General features: G+C 43.1%; 1 protein-coding gene across 16 annotated transcripts in view; it reads right to left on the bottom strand.

The window, feature by feature from the left end:
* The window catches only part of LOC122628815 (potassium/sodium hyperpolarization-activated cyclic nucleotide-gated channel 3), a 58,269-nt gene that overhangs the window by 19,833 nt on the left and 10,829 nt on the right, over positions 1-27,607 (bottom strand). For 14 of the 16 annotated variants that reach the window (XR_006327118.1, XR_006327119.1, XM_043811494.1 and 11 more), the window contains 2 exons: positions 8,897-9,423; positions 7,078-7,348 (listed from right to left, as the gene is read on the bottom strand). Coding sequence is in view for 14 of the 16 variants with exons in the window: in XM_043811494.1 (XP_043667429.1) it covers positions 7,078-7,348; positions 8,897-9,423 (798 nt within the window). In the remaining 2 variants the exon portion in view is untranslated. Of the gene's footprint in view, positions 1-7,077; positions 7,349-7,428; positions 7,577-8,896; positions 9,424-23,222; positions 24,250-27,607 lie in introns of those variants that run through there. The other 2 variants (XM_043811497.1, XM_043811505.1) reach the window with 2 other exon arrangements.

Consider the following 27,607-nt stretch of genomic DNA (forward strand, 5'->3'; position numbering starts at 1 on the left):
CTACTGTGTCAGTGCGGACACGTTGCCGAGTCGGTACGTGATCGCTCGCGTACTCGTGTGCTATGTGTACACACCTATTGTACGCGTCGATGCTTCCCCTTGTCGAACGATTCGTGTATATGTACATATGTGTACGCGTGTGTGTACCTTATATATATATATATATATATATATATATATATATATATGAATCCAATTTTTTGCTTTCTCAAACGTCCTTCGATTTTTCTATCAATTTTTATTAGAAAGAAGAGTATCGAAGAAGGTTGGACCTTCTAAATCCTGTCAACTGGATTCGTCAGAAGAACGTCTCTCTCTCTCTCTCTCTCTCTCTCTCTCTCTCTCTCTCTCTCTCTCTCTCTCTCTCTCTCTCTAAAACGATAACGGAGATTGCCTTTAGATAGGCGAGAACATATATGAGATGCGTTATACACGCGTCTCGTATCAACGTATGCATGTACGCGTGCTTCGTGTACCCGCGCATTCCCTCGGGTCAATTAAGACATCTAGTAGCTATTCTACTATGTCCGACAATGCTGCGGCCATATTAGGTACGATACGACGTTAACCGAATGTATACGTTTAACTTATCTCTTACGCTCAAAGTTTTTCAATCGAATTCCAAAGAATCGACGGAAAGATCGATTCTTCGAAAAAAAGATCGTCGAAGAAAAAATATCAATTGCCTCGGATAGATATAATGGACTTAACGTTAGGGATGGAAAATGGCGGTCGCGGGGAGAACATCGAGATCGCTTTTCCTTATCAATTATTTCCTTTAATGGAAGCATCCCATTTTCCTCGTGGTTTTGTCCATAACGAAAACTGGAAGGGAATTTAACGAGGCGCAATAACGAGCCGTTTCGATCGGCTTCTCGTTAGACGTTACGAGCAAATGTACGTAGAAAAGAGAGTCTGGTCTTTCTCTTTCTCTCTCTTTCTCTCTCTTTCTCTCGTACATTTCTGCACTACGTGAAAATAATCGTGCCTTTTTATTGTATCTCGTCGTATTCTTTCCTCTATTTGTCGCTCGCTCGCTCGCTCGATAGCTAGTTAACTAGCCGGTCAGCTAGCTGTTTCATCGTAAAATTTCTTATTTTTTGTCGTAGGAAATAAAAGAGATAAACGGTCGACCACAGGGAAAAATTGTTTCGCCGTTCGCTCGACGCTTTTCCCGATCGAGAACTTTGCATCCAATCAAAGCCATCACGTGAACAGCTATTACATAAGAGGACTAAACGGGCTCTGCGCACGGGTTCGCGCAGCAGTAGGAAACCATAGTTTAAATTTGCAAACTACCTAATGATAGGGCAGACCCGAACAAGGCCTCTGTAATTTTCAACTGCCGGCTCTCTCTCTCTCTCTCTCTCTCTCTCTCTGGCTCTCTGTCTCTCTCACAAACTCTCTTGGATCTCTGTGATCCAAGATTCGAGCAAAGGAGAAGAACGCATCGATCGCGATCGATCGTAAGATCGTTCGTCGAACGTATAAACAAGTTGGCGATGAATTTTAATCTTACCATTAAATCGTAGCAATTTTGACAAATGTATGAATCGACGAAAACACGCGTTACATAAAACGCCGATTGACGCGTACGCGCGTTTTATTTCCTCCAACTCGTTTTCCCGAGTCCGGAGGTATTGCCTTACAAGCAGGAGAGATTCCAACAATTTAAAACGAAGTAATCCACATTCAGAGAATATTATACGGAGCATCAAGTGGATCCAATTTTGCGATGTTATTTAACACGGCTTCAAAACTTCGATGCGTCAGACGCCTTTAAATACACAACATGTCCGTAATAGTGTAGAAAGGGAGACGTTGAAGGCAGAAGAACTAACGTGAATTACGATGTCGATGTTGAATATATAACGACGACTATTAATAAAATATACTTTCGGAAAAAAAGATTTATCATCGTATACGTTGACGGATTATTCTTTCGAAAAGATAAATCGAAGAGAAAGAGAAAGAGAAAGAGAAAGAAAGAAGGAAAGAGTTAGATTAAATATTCAAAAAGAAAAAAATGAAAGATGGGAAGAAAGATGATCGTACGAGATTACAAAACGATCCTTGTTGAATAATAGAAAGAGTCGGAGGAATATTTTAGCATAAATGCCGAGCCGACACGACGCGATACGCTACGATAGGATGCGATACGATAGGATACGATGGGATAAGGATACGTTACGATATTATACGAGACGATGCGAAGCGACACATACGTACTTATACGTACGTATGCGCGAGAAAGAAGAAGAGATGGCTCCAAGGTGGATCTTTATTCGCGGTAGTTGCTTATATAGCATGTTGACACACGCCGCTTAATGTAGTTCAATCGAGTCAAGCCGCAAACCTGAAACGATACGATCGATCCCGAGCTCGTAAGTTTCCGAGCTCGTTTCTCTTCTCCGATGGAGCAGACGCGCCTTGCTTGTACGCTCGCGCTCGCACGAATACACTACCAAACGTGGCACGTTGTTGTTGTTGTTGTTGTTGGCCGCGCTTTCGCATACTGATTGACGACTAAACGATATTTCGATGTATGCGATCCACGTTATGTCGATGAACGCAAAACCACGAAAACGCTGAATTTTAGCCTTGTTAGGGGTTCCTCTATTAAATCCGGAACGTCGGCTTAATGACCGAATAACTTTGTTCTTTATTGAATTTTTCTTGGACGACTTTGATAAGTTTTCTCGAAATTAGAGAGGGAGAGATAGATAGATAGATAGATAGATAGATAGAGAGAGAGAGAGAGAGAGAGAGAGAGAGAGAGAGAGAGAGAGAGGAAGAGAGGAAGATTACTAGCCAAAGTTCAAATTCGACGTTCTCTCATGCGTTCGAGCAAGATAGATACGGTTCGTTAACGTTCTCGCGAGTCACTGCCTTTCCCGAATACAATGATAACTTCTCGAGTCTGGACGAGTAGGAAAAAATATCTGATCGAAAGTGTAAGACCAAATAAAATATCGCGTACAAGCGCAAGTCGCGCCTCGGTCGAGAAGGTGCGGCTACTTTCTAAACTGGTCTTGATCGGAGCCAGCCATATGGAGGTTATAACCGCGAAAGACGGATTCTCCTTCGTGGCCCTGACTTGCTCGAACGCAAGGTCGACCTTAGCGAATCAACCTTCGGAACAGGTCGGAAATATCCTTTCGTCCTGATTCCGACGAAAAGGGAGGAGAGCTTCTGCTTCAACTTCCCGACCTGAATGATTCGCTTTCGAGTTTCCGCCTCCATCTAATCTCGAGAGAGAGAGAGAGAGAGAGTTTCCTATGCACTTTGTATACACATCATATACCTATATACGTATAATACTTCAGCCGTTACGTACATATGTAGTAGAACGAAGTAGATTCTTCCTTTCTCCATCTCTCTCTCTCTCTCTCTCTCTCTCTCCCTCGCTCTCTCTTTACCTATGTAGGTAAGTAAGCGTATTCGTTGCTGGACGTGCAACTATCGAAGGAGTTCTCGTATCGGTGACTTGGCAATGTCTACACTCAATCTCACTGGGCCATGGCCGCCCAGAGACTGCTGTAACGAACGAGGGCCGCATCAAATATTTTATTAGCACAAGATTAACGGACCTCCTTCCGCCCTTTTCGATCCTCTCTAACGGCGAAGGAACTACGCGTGCGTACGTTGAAACTAACGTTAATCGTTTCCGGTTCGTTCCCTTCTTCTCTTAGCAGGCTATCATTAGATTCGACGAATAGACTTTTATCGTTCTATTTTTACAATCCTCCCTCTTTCCTCCCGTCGACGTTGTTTCCTTTGAAACAAAAAATATTTCCACGCTCTCTGCACGCATATGCTTGATGCTTTTTATATTCTACCTGGGGATAATTAGAAATTCTAAAGCTTCCTTTCGCGAGCGTCAATTACAGGGTAGGTACTTGTTTCCTCCAAAGGTTGCTTTCTTTTTTATCGTAAAAAAAACGAAAATGGAACGCTGACGCTATTTATATTTTTAAAATTTTCACGACAAAAGAAAAAAGACAATAAAAAAAAAGAAGAAGAAGAAGAAAAAGGAGAAGAAGAAAAAAGAAGGAAACAAACAAAAAAAAAAAAAGAAGAAAGGCGCACGCGCGTACAGGGAAGAACGGAAGAAAGGGATACTAGGGTCTTCACGGATTTCTAAGCGTTCATAAATTCAACCTTGATTGTCAGCCTGAATCGTAGGATATTCGGGGTCGAGTAATAAATGATGCATGAAAAGGAACGATACGGAACGAGTTTCGCGAGCGTTAAAACTTGGAACGAAGAGATCGAACAACCGAGAGAGTTGTCCGTTGGAAGGAGAATGAAATATTTGCATAGGATGTCTCTTAGTTCTGTGTATCTATCTACGTAGGTAAGTACGTCCGTCGTGTAGCGCGATATATATTCATAGAATCGATATTCTCTTCATTGTCGAGACATTAAGACGACGTCATTGAAGTATGTAGGTAAAAAAAGATTAACGTAAGAGGAAAAATGAAAGAAACGAGAGAGAGAGAGAGAGAGAGAGAGGGACTCGCGTTTGCTTTACCAAAGGCGGCTCGGAAGGAGTGGGAAGAGGGAGAAGGAACATCGTGTAGGTCAATTCGTTCCTTCCGGAGGCCGAGTCGATTGTTCCATTGACACGATACATTTCTAATGGTTCCGAGCCGCGAGAAAAACTTATCGACGACGACAACGACGACGGCGATAGCGACGTCTTGAATCATCGGCTTGCTTTTTTGCCTGCTTGCCTTTTTACACGGTACGACTGTAATTAACGAAAGCACGTCGTCGCGCAACTTACGGAGGGCGGCGTGCGAAGACCGGAGGGACGCTTACAAGCGAGCGAGAGAGGAAGATGAATTTAACCGGGGGCGCAATTAAGATGACTTAATTAATTAATACGTCTCTATTCCTGCGTTAATTCCAGCGACCCTGACCCACGCCTACCGCGACGACCAAGAAGAGGACGTTCGTCCGTTCGTTTTTTCCTGTTCTGCTTCTTCTTCTTCTGCTTTACGTGCTTCTTTTTCTTTTTTTTTTTTCTTTCCTTTTTCTTCTTCGCCTTCTTTTCCTCACACCTCGTTCGTCCTTCCGCATTTCTCACACCCGAGCTAAGTACCTATCTATCGTGAAATCCCCACCCATCCTTTTTCTTTTTCTATTTATCCATCTCTTTGAGCCTTTCTACGGGAAGATAAAATAAAGAAAAAAAATTGCATTCGACTTGAAAGTAAAAGCCGAAGGAAGTAAGAGCGGTATAGCGTTAATGAACGCAACGCGATACGTTCGTTCGCCTACCGGGCGTTATAACGACTCGATCAATTATACTCAAGTAGCACGGATCGACAGCCAAACGTGTACGTTAACATACTTATACATACGCTCACGCTATATGCGACTCTTTGAACGTTACACCGCGAACGATAGCCCACACCTGAAATCGCAGATGCCTTTCGACCGAGAGATTTTCGTTTCCGTAATACGACATAATTGATGTACGATAAAATTTATCTAGGAAATAAATTATTCTAATAACCGAAACGGAACTCGATAAGCGAAGGCGAAACCGAAGCAACTATTTTCAGTGCAAGCTTTAAACAACTGACATCTGGTCTTCTTAGAGATCAAGGGTCACTTTTATATGTCGAATCGCTTGGCACTAATATCTTTGGCTTCCTGGAAGGATAAAAATAGTTTGCACACATTCATGGGATTTCCAAAGCTCGCGCGTAATAGATATATGTCCGGCTATTTATTTCCTAGCCGCAATCGATAACCGAGGGATGGATCTTGAAGAGATTCGACGAAAATCGTATCAGCATCTTCCCGACTCCATCCATTTACTAAACGTACTTCCTATTTTATCCCCTCGTTAAAAACTTTATTACAACGAGTAAAAACGTGAATAGGCTGAACGTCAGGAGGGAACAAAATTCTCGTTCGCAGATGTGCTTCTAATATCATAAAGAGCTTCGTTAGCCTCTGCCTACGAAAAGATACGAGTATCATCAAGCGCCATTCGAATAAAAGTTTCAGTTTCATCTGCTCCGAAGTCATAGAAAAAGCCTCCTCCGCTTCTCCTCCTCCCCCTCGTCTACATTCTATCCTCGACCGAGAGAGTACCTTGATGCTCGGCATCGTAGATACTCGCGTCCTAAGTATGGAGCGAGATCGTTCGCGCTGTGTCGGTAATTAGCTAAGATTCCGAATGGAAACGCCAAGCAATTTCAACCAATTAGAAGGACAAACGCGCATCGGGCTAGGGTATACTGTTTCATGCATTATGGAATGGCGTTGCATCGGCCGACACCGGAGCTAATTCCGGTCGTTTGATAATACGAGCAGTGCTTTCGAAAGAAGGGCTACGAATTCGAGCGGATTCTCGTAAATGTCTCTGCTAATAAGTAATCCGAGCTATCCGTGTACATAAAAGGGTATCTCTCCTCGATAAGGAGACGTCGGATTAAAGGGCCAAGCTTAGATCCCTTTTCGAACGATAAATTCCTCCATCTTTTTGCACGAAACCGTATTTCTTTTTCCGACGGTGGCTATTCGTCGATCTGCCTAGACGAAATCAACTTACGACCTTTTATATATATATATATATATATATTTTTTTTAATTAAAGAAGTACATCGGTAAATAGACAGCATATACATTTTCTAGTAGGTACAAGCTGAAGCGTTAAGTGACTCGGGTAATCCGTCAACGGCGCGTGAGAGCGAGAATTTAAAAAAGATCCTACGGTTACGCGTTTCTATTGTGTAACTCGCGCTTACACAGATTACTTACATACCTACCTATGTACGAACGTATTAAAAAATCATCGACGTATTATGCAACGTGAAAACGATTCGAAAGAAAAAGCAGACGATTACAAGGATGACGGGTATAGAGATAAGACGCTTCGTATTTATGATATTTCACGCTAAACAAGGAGCGTGGAACGTTAATCGATCCAATCGTTTCTCACGGCTTATCGAAGGTATTTCTCGAAAATGATCAAGGATCGGAATATATCGTATCTATGGAAGAGTTACGTAGATATATGTAGCGCGTGTATGATCGATGATAAATAATAGGTCTCACCGGAAACTGGAGCAAGGATGGATGACCCAGTGACCCGCCGCCTTTTGCCTGATCCTTTCCTTCATAAGTGCCTTCTTGCTGCCGAAGAGTTTCATCGCAAGCTTGTTATCCGTCGGCTGAAAGAGGGCTTGAAGTTGATTCTTAAGGAAGCTCTGTTTAACCTCCTGGCCCGGGAGGCCCGGGCCCGGTTCCTCTTTCGGCGTCCCATAGAGGGACACGTCGTCCACTCCGAAGTGGACTTTTCCGCTGCCTTTGTAATTCATCTCGTTGCCTGCAAAGTAGAAACCAAAGGAAACATCGTTTATCGTTTAATCTTGATATTTCTTTTTATCCGAAGGATGGTAAACTTACGAGAAATGAAAACGTTCCCGGGCGAAATAGACTCGGACTCTAAGGGACTGTTTTTATCGTTGGACAACAACGGCGTTCTCTGTCCCTCTAAAACGAAACTCTGGCTATCGACGAACTTTGAAAAATCCTCCATAGTTTCCTCTCTCTTTCTCTCTCTCTCTCTCTCTATTTCTCTCTCTCTATCTCGGTCTTTGCTCTTTGCGAGCGAGCGTCGAAGGAGAAGACTCGAACAAACTGAGAATCGAAGACGTACCGAAACTCGACTGAAGGAGGCAAAGAGGACAGCAGCGAATAAGAAGAGGAGGAAGGAGACGAAAGAGAAGAGGACGAGTGAAAGAGAAAGAAGAGGAACATAATCACTGACCGGTTCTATCGAGAACTATGCTTCGCCTTCTACTTATTTATCTTGCGCGTCAAGCTCATGCAAATCTCAAGTTGGAATATATCGTGCCTTTTTCCTCGCCCTTGCGTGACATTCGCGATCGAAGGAAGAAGACTACGGCCGCCCGTACAAAGATTATCTCGCGTGACGCGTCGAGGATGTGCGTTCGACGACGAATGACCGAGACCGAATGGAAGGATAATATACACGTAGCTCAAAGTTACATGTTCGTATTATATATTGTAGTATGCCTGCGTATAGATATGGGTATATAAATTCTGTATATAATATTATATATGTATGTTCCGGAACCGGCTTCAAACGTGGCATCATTCCCTCGCTATCGTATCCTCATTCCTCGTCGAACTTTTATCGTCGCGCTACGGTGCTCTCACGTGAGATACTTTTGAAACGATTCGTTGACTTTGTATTTACATATATATATATGTATGTATATACGTATGCGTGTACGTATGTATATACGCACACCTATCTACATATGTATGAACGTAGACAAACTTTCGAATACCATCCAGCGGATAAAATTTTCCGATTGCCTATTTTTTACTGTAAGCAACACTTCTCTGTGTCATTCTGTCCGGTCATTAATTCACGCATTTGCCTTTATCTTGTACCTCGATCTATGCAAACAAGATATAAATATATAACCACTGCTTCTACCGTCGAACGTTGCGGAATCGAAATGACGATAGAAAGAGAGAAGGAGAGATACTTAATAAGCTCCTCTAATCGTTCCGCGATTTCGCTTGGCAACGTCGAGAGAGACGAAGCAATACGATAATGTATACAATATCAATAAATATGCAACTGCGACGATAGCTTCTTTATATTTCACGAGCCGATAATAGGCTCGTTACGCGCGTTAGCCGAACGACCGATTTAAAGTTTCACGCTCGCTCGAGCACGTCGATATATATGTACATATATACCCTCTCGATTACTCTCTACCTACTTTACTCCGCCTAATACGTTATGGGAATCCTCGTGAAAAGGGAAGAAAGAAAGAAAAAAAAAAGTGTGTTACGAATAGAAATTGTAAAATCAGGGATAGAGGAGGTCGGTCACCTGTATCGCCCAAGAAGTCAGTGATGAGCAGCGCCTCGTCGTCTAAAGCGGTGACGAGACTGTCTGTACAGGTGTTGGTGTTCTCGATGCTAATCTTGATGCTGTCATCTTTGTTGAGTCTCGGATGATTGTTCGCGGCGGGGTTGTTACCGGCGTGGCAGTTGTTGTTGTTATTGTGGTTGTTGTTGTTGTTGTTGTTGTTGTTGTTATTGTTGTTGTTGTTGTTGTTGTTGTTGTTATTATTATTGTTGTTGTAGTTATTGGCGGTCTGCTGCTGACCGAGGTGGTGATGAGGCGAACGTACGGATTCTGTGCTACTGGTGTGTAAACTGATCCCGGTGGTAGCTCTTCCATTTACCAATCGTAGACTCGGTGCACGTCGGCCGCCGACACTGCCACCGCCGCCACCTCCTCCGCCACCTCCCCCTCCTCCTCCTCCACCTCCGCCACCACCACCACCGGTAGTGCTACTCACGGAACGGCCACCGACTCCACCTCCACCGCCGCCACCACCACCTTCGCCTTCCCTGAAACGCATAATCGACGTACAAATAATTAGTCGATAAAGAGATATCGTCGATATCACTCCCGATCAACGATAGATGCGAGCAAAGCGCGACCAAACGATATTCGACGGTCTTATCGCTAACGATATTTCTAACAAAACGCGAAACAGTCTTCCTTTTCCTCCTTTACTTCTTTTCTTTCTTTTATTTCACAAGTAGACGGCCAGCCGGATGGATAGATATGCGCGTTCGTTAAATCGACACGACCCGGCATAATTATCAAATTTTACGAGTAGCTTCTGTTTCTTTCTTTTTTTTTCAAATATGTGTACGCTTCAATACTATTCACGCTTGCTGCACGACCTACGCATTTGCATAATGATGGATGATGCATCCGAATGAATAGGAGTACGTTATACGTTTCTTTATATTTGTTTGACGCGAACGAGAGACGTTTTCGGTAGAAAAAGGAAAAAGTAAATAAGAGAGAGAGAGAGAGAGAGAGAGAGAGAGAGACAAGGAAACGTAGAAGAGGAGGAGGAAGAGGAAGAAGAATGAAAAGGGAGAAGAAAAAAAGAGAAAAAGGAAAGAAAGAAAAAGGAGTGCTGGCGTCTTCGAAGCGCTCTGCCACTTCGTGACGTGCGGGGGAAAAAGTCGCGTGGGAGTAGGACACTAACACACAGGTATACGCGATGCAAGCACGTGCATGAGGAGGCGACAGGATAATATACGTTTAAGTGATAATATACATTTAAATGCCCGATGATATCTATAGCTGGAACGTGTGTCATCGCGAAAATAAGGGCTCGATCGACCGACCGTTTGGTCGTCTTTACGAAAGTCTTAGGATTGATCATCGAAGGTCTCTCTCTTTCACTCTCTCTCTCTCTCTCTCTCTCTCTCTCTCTCTCTCTCGAACACATTTCTTCTTCGGCTATCTTCGTGACGTGCCGAACGTTTTCCTCCATTCGTTTACGTATATATTACGTAGGAAAAGCGTGCAAGATCGATGCTAAGATACCAACGCACGTACGTATGTATGTACGTCCGTATACGTACGTATGTATGCGCGCACGTATATATCCATCTACAACTGGAGCCGCACACATCGGCGATTGTATATAAATTTAAAGTGTGTGTCCAAAACGTATGTACAACGAATAACCTCTAGCCGGTACTAGAATCTATTTTAAGAAGAAGCTTCCCCACCGGGTGACGCGCTCGTCCAGAGGCAGAAAGCATCCGTGAGTCTTTCTCGTCGAGTGGCTTAGGCCCTCGAAAAACGACGAGCGAGCTAGGAAAAGAAAAAAAAAAAGGTGTCAAGGTTCGCTTTCGATTGCTAACTTTTCAATTTGTCGAAGAAGAGAATGGTCTACGAGTAGATTCGACTGGTCCGTCGGCTTTTGCCGAGGTCGTCCGAGGGAGAGTGCAAGGGCGGGAAGAAGAAGGCGGGGCTGCGGAATTCGAGAGCGCAGGGTCGCCAACAGGATCGAGAGAGTTCGACGAGCTGATCTCTCCGCTCGATCGTAACAAAAGCTTCTACGTCGAGATCGATTGCTTGTTTAATCATACAGGAAATTAAAAGGAAAAAAAAAAGCAATATAGCAAAATAAAAGTGCATTGCCTCTTAAAATTTTATTTTCAACGCGAATGCGAAAACGTTTACGAGAGTACCGGCCAACAAAAATTCTCTTTCGGCCGATAAACTTTTTATTTGTGTCCTTTCTCCCCCGCCCCTCCCGTCTCCTTCGTCTCTCGAATAATAAAAGCCGCATCTAAACTAAAGTCCTTCTATCTTTTTTCGTTCCCGAAATTACTCTTGCTCTTTCTATCTCTCTATCTCTCTATCCATCCAGCCATCCATTCATTCATCCATCCATCCATCCATCCATCCATCTTTCTTTCGGCTGTAAAGCTTTAATCGACGCGACAAATCTCTGGTTCGTTGATAACCCTCTTTCGCAAGGCAGAAGCAACGAGCCTGTAACTCTACGTATCGTCGCTTTTCATTTTCAAAGGGAGCAAGAAACAAGCGAGCGTTGCTCATACGACGCAGCTTTAAAGGATTAAATCAGTTTCGCGTGCCAGTCGTGCTTAAAAAACGAGAGACAACCGAACGAAAGTTTCGCTAAACGTAATTGGTGTAAAAGAGAGAGATTGATCCCGATCGATTCACCTAAAGAAGGATCAACGATACGAGGAAAGATTTATATCGACGAATGCGGTAAAGCCGGTTAGCGCAGAGAATGAAGAGATAAACAACGCACTTCGGACATCGATTCATCCGCCTTGACGAATTTCAAATAATTGTATCGATTACGCCATCCTCTCGCGTATAAATTATCGCTTACGAATATGATCTTGGCACATCTCCTCGTGATGTAATTAATCTGCTCGATAAATATTTCATAAACTGGCGTAAATTTTTATGAAATACGATATCACGTCTATTCGCACGCGAAAGACAATAGGTACGTGGAGTAATGCGGATTTGTAGGGAGAAAAAAAAAACCAGAAAGAAAAAAGAAAAAAGAAAAAGAGGAAGAAAAAAAGCACTCTTAAAAGGGGAATTTTAAATGTGGAAGAAAAAAGGAAAGACTCGGGAGGAAAAATGCGACACGGAATTTGAATTCGCGTTAATACGCTCGACGACTTATTAATCAAATAACATTGTAAATAACCGTCGACTCCGAGGAACAATAAATTGCAGCTTACGGACGGATAATCACGCGAGTCGACGAAGCATTTAATCTCTCGTTACGTTTACATCGATGACGCAGCTATTTGTTTTTCATCAGGTACGAAATAACAACCGCAGTCTTTGTCGCGTTACTAACGCGACCGAGTATATCATTTGCTAATTGATTAACTATGATTCTACGATCGATACCGGGTAGAAATCGTTGGAAGCGAATATAAGAAAAGTGGATAGATGGATAAGAAGTTTCGCGAGTTTATGAAAAGTATCAATTTAAAATCTCATTAACGCGAAATATCTCGAGGAGATTGAAGAGATTGAGTGGTACTCAACGAATAAAGGAGAAAAAAAATTGTCAGAAGGATAAGATAAAACAATGTTACATTAGCCGACGATAAAGAATAAAAATGTGTGAATCGCATCGACGAGCGGCTTATTGAAATGCAGCAATTCGTTTAAATTAGCTACGGTTCGGTGGCTCGCATGGGACGACTACGTTCTCGCTCTCCCTCTCTCCATCTCTCTTTCGTTCGACGTCAAATTGGACCGAACGTCGATCGATTAACGTCGTCTTCGTCGATAAACGTTAATCATCGTCGATCCGCCGTCGACGTGCGTCTCGAAAAAGCGTTAACTCTTCGAGAAGAGATAGAAAACCTAATAACGTTCCCATTGTTTCCTTTTTCTACGTACGAAGGAACATAGATTCGATTTGCTCCTTAACAAACGTTGTTACATACGCCACGACCATATTCATTAACTATGCGTGAAATCGCACGTTTTAATCTAAAACAAAGAAGCAGATTCGCCGAAACGGATTAAAAGAAAAACGATGCGATGAAAATTCGCATCGTTTCCAAGATCCTTCTTGCCTTGTTCTCGCGTTCTTGCGAAATTACGTATGCAGCTTCGGATACGCGTGTGCGTAGGTCTGGTTACACATATGCGCAAAAGTACGAGATCGTGCGTTTCGAGTTCTTCCGGCCGAGTATCGTGAATTTTAATTGACACCGTTTGTCGAGAGAATCCAATAAAAAGCAGCTAACACGTATAACTCAACAGCTTTGTGCGCGTAACCGTATCAGTGTGCGTACGCGTACGCGAGAGCGCTTTACGCTCTTTTCTTAAATTCGTCGATTAAATACTCGACGACGACGACGACGACGACGACGACGACGACGACGACGACGAGCAAAATTCCTCGCATCTGCGTTTAACCTTCGAGAAGAATGATGCCCATTCGACGAAAGCCGCCATTTATTTTTACTTCCATTTCTATTCATATATCATCGCGGAACTATTTCGAACTCATTCTCATTCTATAAGAGTACTTTTTCCCTACTTTCGACCCTGACTGTAAGAAATGATACGTGTGTCCTCTCTCTCTCTCTCTCTCTCTCTCGCTCTCTATACTATCTCTCTCCTCCTTCCATGTAAGCAAGTACGTATACGTATACGTGTCCGTGTACACACCTCGGTACGTGCTGATGGTACCTGAGCACGCGGAATACGTGTTTGTTCCAATGTCAGCACGTCAATTAAAAATGAACGCCTGCTTAGAGCACAGCCTTATTAAATCCGCCCCACTCTCTTTCTCTCTTTCTTTCTCTCTCACTCCGTTTATATTCTTCCCTTAACATCGCTTTTCCTACCACCGAATATACGTTTCAACGTTTTGTTACTATTTCCTTACGTACGTATATGGGTTTTTTCTTTCTTTTTTTTTTTCTCTTTTTTTTTCCATTCCTCTTTTTTTCTTCCTTTCTTTTATATAATAACTGATAACGCGGTTTCATGACCGACACAACTTTTAAACCTCGTCATTCTCGAGTTTCACGTTTCTGATATAAACTGGCTCGTTAACGAAAACTAACGAGAGAACAATGTGCTTGAAACAAGCGGAGAGAAAGAGAGAGAGAGAGAGAGAGAGAACACCGGTTGCAGTTCGGTCTTCCAACTTTTATCTTATCGTCTTTTGTACCCCTGCAATGCCACTTGCATCGCCGTTACAGAAACGTACCGCGCCGTCTTCACGATCAATATTTAATTTAAGATTTGAATTAGCTTTCAGAAAATATTTGTTCTACTTTCGGACTTTGAAAAGACATTAGATCGTTAAAGAAACTTCGTTTAGAAAAGGGACGAAACGAAACGTACGAGTGTTAAGAAAGAGATTAGATAATCATCGAAAATATACAAGTTTGATATACGACGATGGGTGTTCCGTCATTGATATCCATGTTATACAAGTAGGAAGTATAGCAGTCGTCCGAAGTTATTTTTTTCGTTTATGATATATCGATTATTTCTATACAAATAAGGAGAAGCTTTCTCGGTGGTCTCGTAATCGTTTACAAGATATGGCCAATGTTTCATAACTAAAAAAAAATATATATATATATGTATGCATGTATGTATGTATAGTTTGTATTCGCCGAACTCGTGAACGATATTTTATGCGTGAATGACTCTCAGGAGTATAACGATTTATTTGCCGTGTCAATATTACGTTCACTTGATTGTTACGATTTTATGATTCGAGCTATATCGGGAGGGAAAAGAAAAAATAAAAGAAAAAAAGTGATTGAGTGTACCGACCAAGGGCGTTGTTGAATTTTCATTTCTCGATGCTGGAAAAATATTCTCTCTGTCTCTCTCTCTCTCTCTCTCTCTAACTCTTCTTCTTCTTCTTGCTTTTCTTTATCTTTTTTTCTCTCCTTTTTTCCTCGGTAAAAGGTTCGAACCTTAATAAAATGGGCGTGCATCTAGTCCATCCATCGAGGAGCGCGTTCGTCGCGCGCGAAGAGCAGAAACGTTAATTAATGAATTATTCACGAAGCGAAAGTATACAAGGAAGAAACGCCGAAGAGTATCGAAATAAATCAAGCGACGTCTGTCCCTTGTAAAGCCGAGGTCATAATCGGTGATTCGACGATGACGATTCCGAGAATGCCTTTTAAGTAAGCGCGAACGAGTCTCTCGACGAATATAAACGATCTGTTTCTATCCGTGCTCCAGAAAAATCTCTTTTCAACTTATAAACTCTGTTAACTGCTTCTCAATATCTACGTAAATATTTACACGAGGGCTTACGTTAGTTGGCATACCGTTCGCATAATCTTAACGTGGGACGAAGCAATTTCTATATTCGCGAGTAGTTTGTTGCTTTTGCGTTTGATAATAGATACATACGGTGGGTTATGTATCTTCGATTTTCTATTTTCACAAGGTGTCGAGAAGGAGAAAAGGAATAGACAGCTCGCATTTATTGTCCTCTAAGATTTCGAAGAAATCATACGGGATCCTAGCGAAATTCCAATAATATCTTACGCGAAATGGAAAAAGTTGAAATTGTAAGTGAATAACTTGTAAGGAATACGTGCAATAATCGTACGTCGGGAAGCTACCGAGCTGCGTTGAATATGTGAAATGTGATTCGTAAGATATCGGGTGATAGTGCGTGTTGATGTCAAAAAAGAAAAGATTGATTGTAGGTATAATTAAACGATTTCTTCGAACGTTACGTTAATTTTACCGCCTTCGATCGTTAATTTTGTTTAGGACTTGTGCGAGATAACGATTCTCTCTCTCTCTCTCTCTCTGTCTGTATATATATATGTACATGTACGTATGTATGTGTGTGTGTGTGTGTGTGTGTGTGTGTGTGCACATATAGACACACACACGTATTAATCATTCAGAGAGTATTTATAAATTTCTTTGAGTTTTACGTACAAATGTTAAGGAGAGAGATCCGCGATTCGAGGATCGTGAAACGCGTTGCAAAGCCATGAAAAAGTCGGTGCGTAAGAAGAGACGCGTGTGCGAACCCGTCCGCGTGGGTAGCATAACTTTACACGTCGTCTAAAAGCATTATTCAGAATGGCCGCTGCTGGTAGATACCCTTATGAAAGAATCGGCTAAGCTAATACGAAGGGGTCAACAATGGCTATATTATCTTTTTAGTCTCGCAATTAGCTAGAATTCTAAAGTCGTCGGAGCTGACGATAAATTACGGTGTGATCGAAGAGAGACTAAAAATGACGGAAGCGAAGCCTCGTGGAAATATTTATTCTCTTTCTCTCTCTCTCTCTCTCTCTCTCTCGTAACAATTCTACTTCGACAAAGAATGCCTCCCGCGCGAAACGCCGTGGAATAGAAAACAAAGACAGACGAAGATAAATAGAAAATAAGAAAGAAAGAAAGAAAGAGAAAAAAAGAAAATAAAAAAGAGAGAAAAAAGAGAAAGAGGAGGAGGAGGAGGAGGAGGAAAAAATGAAGAAACAAGCGTACCCTTTGCGCTCGAGAACAAATCGGTCGAACGCTCGTATCAGCCAATTAGTTTTAACGATCAAGGTTTCGTTGTATTTCACTCGACGAACGAACGTTCCGAGTGTTACCAATCGTCCAATCACGTGTAAATCACGTCCTAAGCCTGTGCATTTGAGTAGAATACCATTATGTTCGTAAGCGTTCGTTCCTCCGTCCTACCTTAAAATATATCGTTTTTCCTCGTTTGACGATCAAACGCTTTTCGATCCGTGCTTCCGACCGAGCGCGAGTCTTCCCGCTTTCAGCGCGGTAAGGCGACAACGATCCGACGATTCGACGATTCTACGACGACATATGCTCGTTACGACGAAAAATTACGATCGACCTGGCTAGTCGTTACGTTCTACGAAACAATAGGTATTTTCTTGACGATTAGAACAAATCTGACTGTAGAGATCGATTATCCGATCGATCGTGTACTCTACGAGCCTGTCAAAAATCTCGCTACGGTACGATAAAGATAAAGATAGAAATAAATGAAAAAGGAATCTCACTCTGTCGATCGATGGATTTACGGGGAACAACGAGAGATTGGTGTTCCTCGGTGTTCCAGCAAAGTGGCATCCAAGTAGTGGTTGGCGATCGGGCCGATAGAATTGGGCGATCAAGCGCGCCGATTAAAATATCCAGACGGCGATAGGAAGTTGTCGAGTCCGTGTATTCGTGGACGACGTGTCCTCGCGTCGAAGGCGACACAGACCGAATGCGAAATGTATTCGCGAACGTGCCCGCGAACTCGTGAAATTCGCGAAATTTTCTTGGACGAGGAGAGAGAGAGAACGTACACGTGCACGTCAATTTCGAAGCCGGCGAATAAGTTCGATCGTGTAAAAGCGAATGTATAAAGGAAGTGATTTCTCGGAGGCGAGACGTACTCGCGCGCTGAGGGACCGACGGACGGTCGAGAGACTGACTCTCTTGCGGCTGTGGCCGGAGCGTCGAGAAGCGCAGGAGGAGAGCTAGATCGACGGAGAGAGGAAAGGAGAGAGACAGGGGAAGAGAGAGAGAGAACGCGCGCAGGAGCAGGGAAACGCGCGCTGCTCGAGCGCAGCTTAGGATTTGAGCGCAGCTTCGAGCGCCGGCCGGTTGGAGAGAGAACAGCGTGTTCTGTGTCTGTGTGCGTGTGCGTGTTGCGCGCGTGTATAACCGACGGCCTGCCACCGCCGCTGGCTGCCGTTGCTGTTCGACGTCGTTGGAAAGAGGGACGAGTGAAATAAAGGCAAAGTTGAGAGGAAGAGACGGACAGGCAAACGGACAGACAGACGGACAGACACGGATCCCTCGCTCTTCGCTCCGAGACGTGCTTCCGCGCGAATGCGAGAGGAACGAAATCGTTCGCACGAGCAAGGAGAGCGAACCGACGACGACGCAGGGAGGAAGAGAGGACGGAGGATCCGTCGATGGTGGGGTACGCGACGAAAGAAGGCCAGCTGTTTCTCTCCATTTCACTACGCGTCGCCCTTTTCCTTCCCTCCTTATTTCTATCCGACTTGTCGCTTTGCGAGAAAAAAAAAAGCAAGAATTTTCGTACAAAAGAACAAGCGACGATACCTTTCTCCGTCATTTTCTTCTTTCGTTTCTAAACGATCTCTGATTGATCGTTGGAAAGCTTCGAAAGCATCCGATTCCGACTCGATTTATTCGGAGATTTAAATTCTACCCTATCGACGGAGAAAAGTTCGGGTGAATAAACGTAAAGAACGACCGCTCGATCTCCTCGCTAGATGACGCTGAAATCGGAAGCTCTCCTTCTTACCGACCATACCTTCGACCGTGATAACGCAACGCTTCGATCAAAGTTAAAAGTACATGTATGTGTGTGCGTGTGTGTATATATATATATATACGTTCGTGCGTGACATCATTAAAAGCGTCATACGGCGACAATAGCACGTCCATGGTATAAACTTAATCGCAAAGTCAAAGACGTTTCTTGATCGATTAATAAAATCACATAGAAAATACACTGTTAGAACGATGAAACAGATAAATAGGCGGGGAAGAATACGATCGCGTTTCAACGTCCGTCGTTTACAAGATAAGATCATCGTCGAAACGATTTGCTATTTTAACTACGTTAAAAGTCAATTATAGCAAGGCGATGCTATATACGGACATTAATTGGTATCGTATCGCGTGTCCGACGAATCGGAGTAAAGCGAATCATCGGAGAATAACGCGCGTAAACGATTATTAAAATATTTTCTATACGCGCGCGACAAAAAAATGTACGCGTATCGTCCATGTACCTAGCAAGTCGATTCCGTACGATCGAAAATATCATCGATTACGCTATCTGGCTTATCGTATAAATTCGGAAAGAGGCTTATTCGAGCGAAATATTTTCTACCGCGTGATGCGAGATTCGGGTCAGTGGTTCGTTCTTTTTTTTCTTTTTTTTTTTTTGGAACTCAATTTTTCAATTAGGCATTACGAGGTCTGCGGTCATCCGTGGTCGAAGCAACCTTTCCCGATTCTCTTGAGAGAATCCAACGGTCGGACGTCATTGAGCGAACCGGCGATAAAATAATTTCACTGTAATATCCTACATCGAATTAAAGTTCAAAGTTAAAGGAGACAAAAAAGAAGAAAAAAGAAAAAAAAAAAAAGAAGAAAAAAGAACGAGTTCCGTTGCATTAAAGAGCGATATATTCATCCCCCTCCTCCCTACCCTCCCCTCAGCACCCCTCGTCGCAACGCGATTATACCGAACGCGAAGCGATCGTTAAAGGGACGACTCGTGCGATTAAATCACGTTTCGCTAGAAAAGATTTTCGCACGAACGTACGCATGAATTATTAATTGGACCTCTTTGTCCGTCATCCTACTTCATTTTTCTTTCCTCGCGAAACGATCAAAAATGTATATTTTTCTTTACGTCCGTTTCGCTAAGCTAAACGCTCGCGACCAATCTTCAACGTTGAATTCTAATCGCTTCCGGGTCTCGTTCGATGTAAAAATATGCGCCAAGCTAAGACATTTTGTAAGATGAAATCTTAACTTTTCTATGAATCGTAATTTCCAACGGTCGCGTATGTACGCTCTCGCGACTTACGTGACTCAAGATATTAATCAAGCTCTCTTTCTCTCTCTCTCTCTCTTTCTCTCTCTCGCTCTCTTTCTCTTTTTCCTCAGGGGTAAGGTCGTGCATTGAATGCGATGACAGAGGCCTCGTTCGTGTGTAGGTAAACTCCGTTGGAACTCGCGTGCAACTACGCAAACGTATCTACAAAGTGTCAAAGAGCGATTTTTCTTTGACTCTCTTTCTCTCTCTCTCTCTCTCCTCTGACAGTCATTCATGAATCACTGGGAAGCAAAAGTGTGTTAACACGACTATGCCCTAAATAAAGAAGGATATCTCGTGCAAAGTACGTATGTCCCTTTTGAAACGACATTAGGCTCACGTCCCGTTTAATACGACTCGTTTCTAACGTGATCTTAACCAATTCTCATCGTCGTATTTGGCAATGAGCGTGAAAGACAAACGGAGAGAGAGAGAGAGAGAGAGAGAGAGAGAGAGAGAGAGAGAGAGAGAGAGAGAGAATCGTAAGAACGAGGTTAGAAGCGGGCGGACGCTACGTCCGTGGCCTTGACAACGTGACGTGTATCTCTTTGTAGACCAATTCTTCGAGGTAGAATGTCAACGATTACGAACGCCAAGAAAGCTATACGACGCCGCTTACCGTAATATCTACCTGCCACGCCCACTAAGGTTAATTAGAAGGTTCGTCTTCTTTCTAAGGTAAGAGTAGAAGCCTATCGTAAAGGCTGCTCCAAAGCATCTCTCTCTTTCTCTTCTTCTCTTTCTCTCTCTCTCTCTCTCTCTCTCTCGTCTTCCTTTCTCGACGATTGAAGAAAAAAACGCCGAAGAAATGACTTTCTGCTTTTCGTTTGGAGAAAACGAAAGAGAGAAAAGGTAGGACAAATAAGGACTTTGTTGTGGAAGACCCAGCTGTGCTAGCTTCGAGCGAAACGTAGAGAATGGAAGCGTAGAAACGTATAGAACAATTTTCCTTTTCCGATTTAGTCTTTTTAAAGTTGGACTCGCCTATTTCTCTATAGGTACCTATTTCTTTTCTCTTCTTCTTTTTCTTTGTTTTCTTTCTCTTTTTCCTTTTTTTTTCTTTCTTTTCTTTTTCTTCTTGCGAAGAATGTAAGAAACGTAGAAAAGTTTTCTTAAGCCGTTCGCTTAACAATGACCACGGTCGCGCAGCGATACGCGAATCTATGGAAAAGTCAAAAGCCACTTGCACCCTGCAAAACTCTTAGAAGACACGATGTAAAGAAGCATTCCAATTTCTTTTCGCGACAAGAAGGAAACCGATCGAATCCGTCAAGGTGGTCTCTATCGCGTAATAAAGATTATATAGTAAACACCGGATGATCGATTCCTCGTCGCATGGAAAATCGCTTCTTGGCAAGGAGTTATCAGAGCTCAAACATATACATGTATACGTACATACACGTACATATACATATATATATACACAGACATGTGTGCGCGCGTATATATTTCGGAGCTAGAAGAGTCATTCGATTACATCGTGTAATCGTAGGAAAAGGGAATAACCTTGGTCGTTGCGCGCGGGCGTGCGGCCACGATCTATATAAGGGGTGCGAAAGTGCAGAGTGTTGCGTTGGTAGGGGGTGCTAGGAAAAGGGGTGGGCGTAAGGGTGGAGAGGAATGCAGGATAAACCTAGATCAATACGGACAAAAGCGTAGCAGCTCTCGTGCTCTCGCGAAAGCCGCGACACACACGCGGTGTCTCCACTACGTTTCGACAAAAGTCTCTAACCTTGGCTAATGGCACACGACATAGAAATAATTCGCTTCTGTCGTTTTTAACGAAACAGAGAAACGTCGCAAAGTGCTTCGTTACGTCGACTCGATACACTAATCTTTACTTGGATACTCGAGTAGAGAAGGTATACCTGCCATTGTATCGATCGATACGTCGCAACCGACGACGAGATTGCCGAAAGGCGATTGCGACATTCCTATTTGTGTACTTAAAATATGTATATCGAGATGCACTATGTCAGCGAGTACACACAGAGACTATGCATTTTCCAATTTCTTTGACCCTCTTAACGCGACCTTCCGCAGAATATATACCTAGAGTAGTTTCCTAGAGTTAAATCTTTCCAAGATATTAAATTCGAAGGAGAAGAACAATAGAGAGAGAGAGAGAGAGATTTTACATCGAAACGTCTACAAACTCGTATACAAGAAACGCATACGGATACATAGGTTTTTTGATAATAGCAATAGAAACCTTTTCTTCTAATCTTCCCTTTGCCTAACGCAATGGCAAATGTCGGCCACTCGATTAGTCATGCACTTTTCTTGGAAGTCGATAAATGCCGTTGCAGCGAGTATAAGCCTATTCTCGCTCCAAGGTATATAAATATTTATCGATTCGTATCAGCTGCCAACCTGGCCACCTGCGCTCCGACGCGAAAGATGTCCTATGAGCTTTCCTTTCTCTCCCCCTTTTCCCTTTTTAGGCACGATCCCAAAGCGAAATTTATGACGATATTTATCTATTGCTTGTCTTTTCCAGCCGTTTATTTCTTTTACCTTCGATAACGACGACTATTGTCCTATCTATCGTACTACGTTCGTACGTATCCCGATTGAGCCATTCGTTGACGCGCGAGATCATTCTAGACAAGACTGACTTGATTAATGTCGCGATAGAACGAAATAATATTAATAATTATGCGAGTTGCGGTAGAAAAATTGCTATTGCAATCGTCCTTCGATAAGTTCGCGTTTTCGCGAGAAAAAGAGAAAGAGAGAGAGAGAGAGAGAGAGAGAGAGAGAGAGAGACAAATCGCATGATACGAGCGAGTAAGGATGCACTTTCGTTTCGCGTAATAAAGTTTTTTGCTCAAACAATGAATGCCTTTAAACGACGACGAATAATTTATTTAGGATTCGATCGAACACAATGGATCTACGAAAAAATGAATGCACGGCGACATCGACGAGGTAATACTTGTTCGATCGGTTCTTTACAATACGTTTATTAACGCGCTTCTCTCTCTCTCTATTTCATTGCTTTTCTTATTCCCGTTAGATGCAATAACAGCTGGAACAAAAACCAGAACTCGGGCAGGAGTTCCTCTGTTATAAGACTGCGAAACATAGAAAGCCAACAACGAAGCGCACAAATTACGCTACACATAGAGTTTACACATCAGTTCTACTTTTTATGGCTACGGATCGCTAAAAAAATGTCGACCTTGCTTTTCTCGGACGAATGGGTAGATATAGACGAGAGATACGGTGAAAAATGTTCGATGCTTGTGCAAGCGATTTGTACCAAGCGTAAGAACGATTAGAGAAGAATGAAAGAGAAAAGGAAAAGGTATTAAAAAAATACAAAATAAATAAAAAAAAAAATCGAGAAAATATTGAACAAATATAAAGGATGGGTTTCAGGGATTTGAGCACATCGAGAGCTTTATTAAGAGCATACGATACACCACAATCACGATGGACGCGTTTTCCGTATCGTGTGCGTTCGCTTTGAAGAAGAACGTGTTTCGCGCTAAACAATATGCCGCGTGCTATTGTGCATGGACGATGAAAAGCAGCACACGTAGAATTCGCGATTTTTCTTCATCGCTTTATCTACATCGTTCTTTCGGCTCTTTCTCCTGATATTATATATATATATATATTTTTTTTTTTCGCAGCAGCAACGGCAGCAGCAGCGACAGCAGCAGCAACTTTCGATACTCGATACGAGCAAACAAATAATAAAGAAGAGTTATTGCATACATGAGAGGGTTGTTTTCCTGGTTGTTCGGTGGTTGCGAAGTTACGGAACGCCTTGGTCGCCACAGGGCGAGTCTGACCAAGCCGTATTTTGTCATGATTCGATGATAACTATCGTTCTCCGAGGTCCTGCTCTTCTTTCGATCTCTTATCGTTGTGCACTCTCTCTCTCTCTTTCTCTCTCTTTTGCTCTCTCGTCGAATCAACCGATTCGCAAGACTCTCGCTTTGCTTTCAAGTAACATCGTCGACGATGTTCGATGTACGATATTTTATATTCCGTGGGAGCTACTGTTACACTGGATTTGAAAATGGACGAACCGCAAGGACGTAAGGCGTTTATTTTCTTTCTTTCTTTCTCTCTCTCTCTCTCTCTCTCTCTCTCTTTGTTTCTCTCGACGAAGACGCGAAAATCGATCGCTGCTCCGCTCGACCGATCGTTTATCTCTCTTTCTCTCTTTCTCTCTCTCACTCTTCCTCTTTCTCTTTCTCTTTCTCTTTCTTTACGTAACTCGATCCTCCTAGTGTCGTCTTCTTCGTGGCTTCGACGTACACTCGAAGAGGATGTGGGCGGAATTCGTTGCAAATAAGCGAAGAACGAAGAGTAGAATAGCCAAAGTTAAAAATGGGAATATCAGTCTTCCGGATTACACTGATATATCGATATTTCTTTATTTTCCTCTTTCGATCGAAAAACTGATCGATCCTTTGTAATATTCGATGGACGTGGCCTTGGGAAAGAACGTAGCAAAAATATCGAATTATATTTCTTTTTCGTCTTCCACTTCTTTTTTTTCTTCTTCTTCTTCTTCTTTAACTTCTCCAACCTCTGCCGATTTGAAGGCGGACAGAGAATGGCGTTTAAATATGAACACTAGGTAAATGCAAGATAAGCTCTGGTTAAACGATAACACAGCCGATTTTAATTGATAATAGAGTATAAGTGAAGCGTACTCGCTGTCTACCAATTTTTCTTCGTCCATTGTCTACTTCTGTCTGTCTCTCTCTCTCTCTCTCTCTCTCTCTCTCTCTCTCTCTCTCTCTGTCTGTCTGTCTGTCTGTCTGTCTGTCTGTCCTCTTCTTTCTCTTCCTTTGAAATTCTTCGATCAAGTTCAACGATTCGTAGCGAACGAAACTTTTTCGTCTTTCTCCTCTTTCTTTAGCTTTCCCTTTGTCTCTGTCTCTCTTTCTATCGCGACAACTTTATCGCGAATATGCTGGCAAAAAGTTTAACATACGTGCCTGTCTTCTATAATGCTTTGTAACGACGAAGAGCGTCTTGGTAGTCAAGGCATTGGACATGCGCGTTGAAAATGAATTTCTTTGTCAATGGCAGCGCTCGACTTTGAGGGAATCAACAAATCGCCCCTGTTAATCTCGACGGTATGTATAGACTAAAACGTTTTTTCTTTACTCCGCGAATAGTTCTCTTTCGATTTCTCAAACGATCGATCTTAAAAATAGAAAAATTCGATCGCTATCGCTCGTTTAACAACGTTTTTTAATCCTACGGTGATATTTCTTTCTGTTTTTCTCTTTAACACGGTGATGTATAGATATACTGATAAACCAAAAAAAGAATAAATAGAATAAATAATAATAATCGCAGATGGATGACATCGTGGATCTTTCATATCTCTTCCCTTTCGATAGAAAATATCGAATATAGAAAAGTTAACGAGGAACGGGAAAGGGACCTCGTAGGAAAGTATATTCACTAGAAGAGCTTTCGTTTCGGTATCTCCGATAATCGATGTTAACGACGAGATCGAGAGGATCGAAGCGCGAGAAAAGTCGCGTGCTTCTAGTCGAGACGAGTTTCAACGATGCGCCGTATCGATCGGTATCCCTTATCGTCGATGAACGAGGCCCCCATCGTTTCCTCTTCGTCTTTCGCGGGAATTCACTCACTCGCATAACTCTCGTTTCTCTTTTTCGTAAGAGAGTCGAAATCGTCGAAAGTAGACGTGACCGAAGGAAGAGCGAAGGTACTTTGAGATTTTTTATTCGATGGCGCATGTGACTCGAAGGTCATCCTCCGAGATACGCACACACACACACACACACATATATATATATATACGTATGTATGTACGTACGTACGTATATGTACACACACACCTACGTATATACGTATATATAGCAAGAGAGAGAAAGATCGATCCTTTCAAAGAAATAGTTTAAGCGCCCCCACGCCACGGTTTCCTCCAAAGAAAGTAGAAGAGACTATCGATGCGTCGACGGATCGAAAGGAACCGCTCTCCCCCTCCTCGTCCCACCCCCTCTCTTCCTTTTCGTCGACGAGATTACGATCGCGGTATGGAAAATCGATCGGCAATAGGAGAATCGTAGGAGGAATGCGCGATATATCAGGGCTCAGGAACGTGACCTAGATGATACGCCGCCACGCCTTTTCCCGATGCCAAATTTCTCGACCAACACCGCCACCACCACCACTACCACCACCATCTTGCTTTTTGTCCGTTTCCTTAGGATCCCTCCTCCATCGGTTCTACGTCGCTCCTCTTATTTTCCTTCTCCGAGAACGTCGCCAGCTCGCCTTCTCCACGATTTTTGACCTTGCATCGTAGTACGTTCCGTATCGATCGTCGAAAAGCTCGCAAGCTCCGACGAACAAGCATGCTTTCGGACGGAGCTCGTTTCACCTCTTCCAACCGTCGATCGATATCTAAAGCATAACCAAAGATAACCTTCGTCGCGGTAAAGATACCTTATCCTCCACTTTACGTTCTCGAACGTTGGAGGAGGTGTTCAAATTCCAAGGAAAGAAAGAATAATTCGTCCATATCGAGAGCTTTCCCGCAACATCGAGGTTTAGACAATCGAGCGACTCAGCGACTGCGCAAGCTCGGCGTTCGGCCGTGCTTGACTTATCGCTCGTTAGACTCCTTTGGCCATCTTCTCGCATGCTCCTTCGTACTTTCTCCGGTGTTTCGAAAGACTCGTCATTGAGGTCTTGAATGACACACGAGGGATGCTGAGACGAGAGACGTTGAAAGAAAGAGAGAGAGAACCATACGGAGATGGATAGAGACACAGAGAGTGAGAGAGCGACAGAGCGAGAGATAGAGAGAGAGAGAGAGAGAGAGAGAGAGAGGGGTGGGGAGGAAGATACGGGTTTAGAGAGAGAGGACACTTTTCTGGAGAAAGAGGAAAAAGAGACGAGAAGGGATTCGAAGGAATGGTATCGTCGAGAGAATTCGATCACAAGTAAACTCGGGGATAGCACAAACGTTATCGCGAACGCGACAAGCACCAAGAAGAAAAGAAAAATCTCCCACGGCTGTTATGATCCCGACATTTCTCTTTTCTCGCTGACCGCGAGGAGCCTTTCCTTTGAAGGGACCGCAAGCGACGACGCTTTACGGCTTTGCGCGATATCTCCGACTCGGCCAGTGGTGGTTGCTAGACGCCTCCTCGTCTCGACGCTCCTTCAAACTTCTAGGCATCGCCGTTTCGCGGCGCTCTCGGCGTCGTCCTGCCGTCCCTTTTCATTCTTTTCCCTTTTCTTCCTTTTCCTTTTTATTCTTTTTGCTTTTTTTCTCTTCTCTCTCTCTCTCTCTCTCTCTCTCTTTTTTCTCCTCTTTTTTTCCTGAAAGGACGGTAGGCGGATTGACCGGACGACTCTCTTCTCTCTTCCCTTTTTCGGCTTTTTATAGAACACGACTCACCCCACCCACCCCGTGCCACCATTTTTCGTTCAACTTCTCCATCAACTTTCTTTTTTCCCTTTTTATTACGTCGATTAAATTCGAAGAGGACAGATTTATCCTCCTCTCGTCGTTTTTAAAATTCGATCGCGTCGGGGAGAATGTTGATTTCATCGAGAAAATCGTAGAGAGAGATGCAGGCATCGTTCGCGCATGTACCTTCGCGAATCGGACTTATAAATAAGACACGTTATCGGATAGACTGGGTCGGCTATTTTCAGGTATCGACCAATCAGTGTTAAGGTCAGACCGCGATAAGCCGAGAACTTTGGGATGTTCGTCATTGCGAACTGATTTTGGATCGGCATCTTATTTTCTTGGGAGGGTAAAGCCCGTGTAGGAGGAATGCTCGGTCGAACGGAAAATTTAGCTATTGGTATCGCAAAGGAATAATTCCTATCGTGCGACGTTACGATAAGTTATCGAAATTTCGAAACGAAGCACGACCATGTTGCACGAACGAATCGAGCTGAGGGAGTCATGATTTTTCAAACGATCTCGAGTGCCGCAGATATCTACTTAGATTTTCGAGCGATGATCGATAAGGAACGATAGGATCAAAAGAGACGAGTTTCTTTTGCGTAATAAAAAGAATTCGACGGGTGCATTTAATTCGACGATGATACAATTACGCGTCATCGTCCTAGCGATGCAAACG

This window comes from Vespula pensylvanica, chromosome 4 (genome assembly GCF_014466175.1).
Source record: "Vespula pensylvanica isolate Volc-1 chromosome 4, ASM1446617v1, whole genome shotgun sequence".
Lineage (NCBI taxonomy): Eukaryota > Metazoa > Arthropoda > Insecta > Hymenoptera > Vespidae > Vespula > Vespula pensylvanica.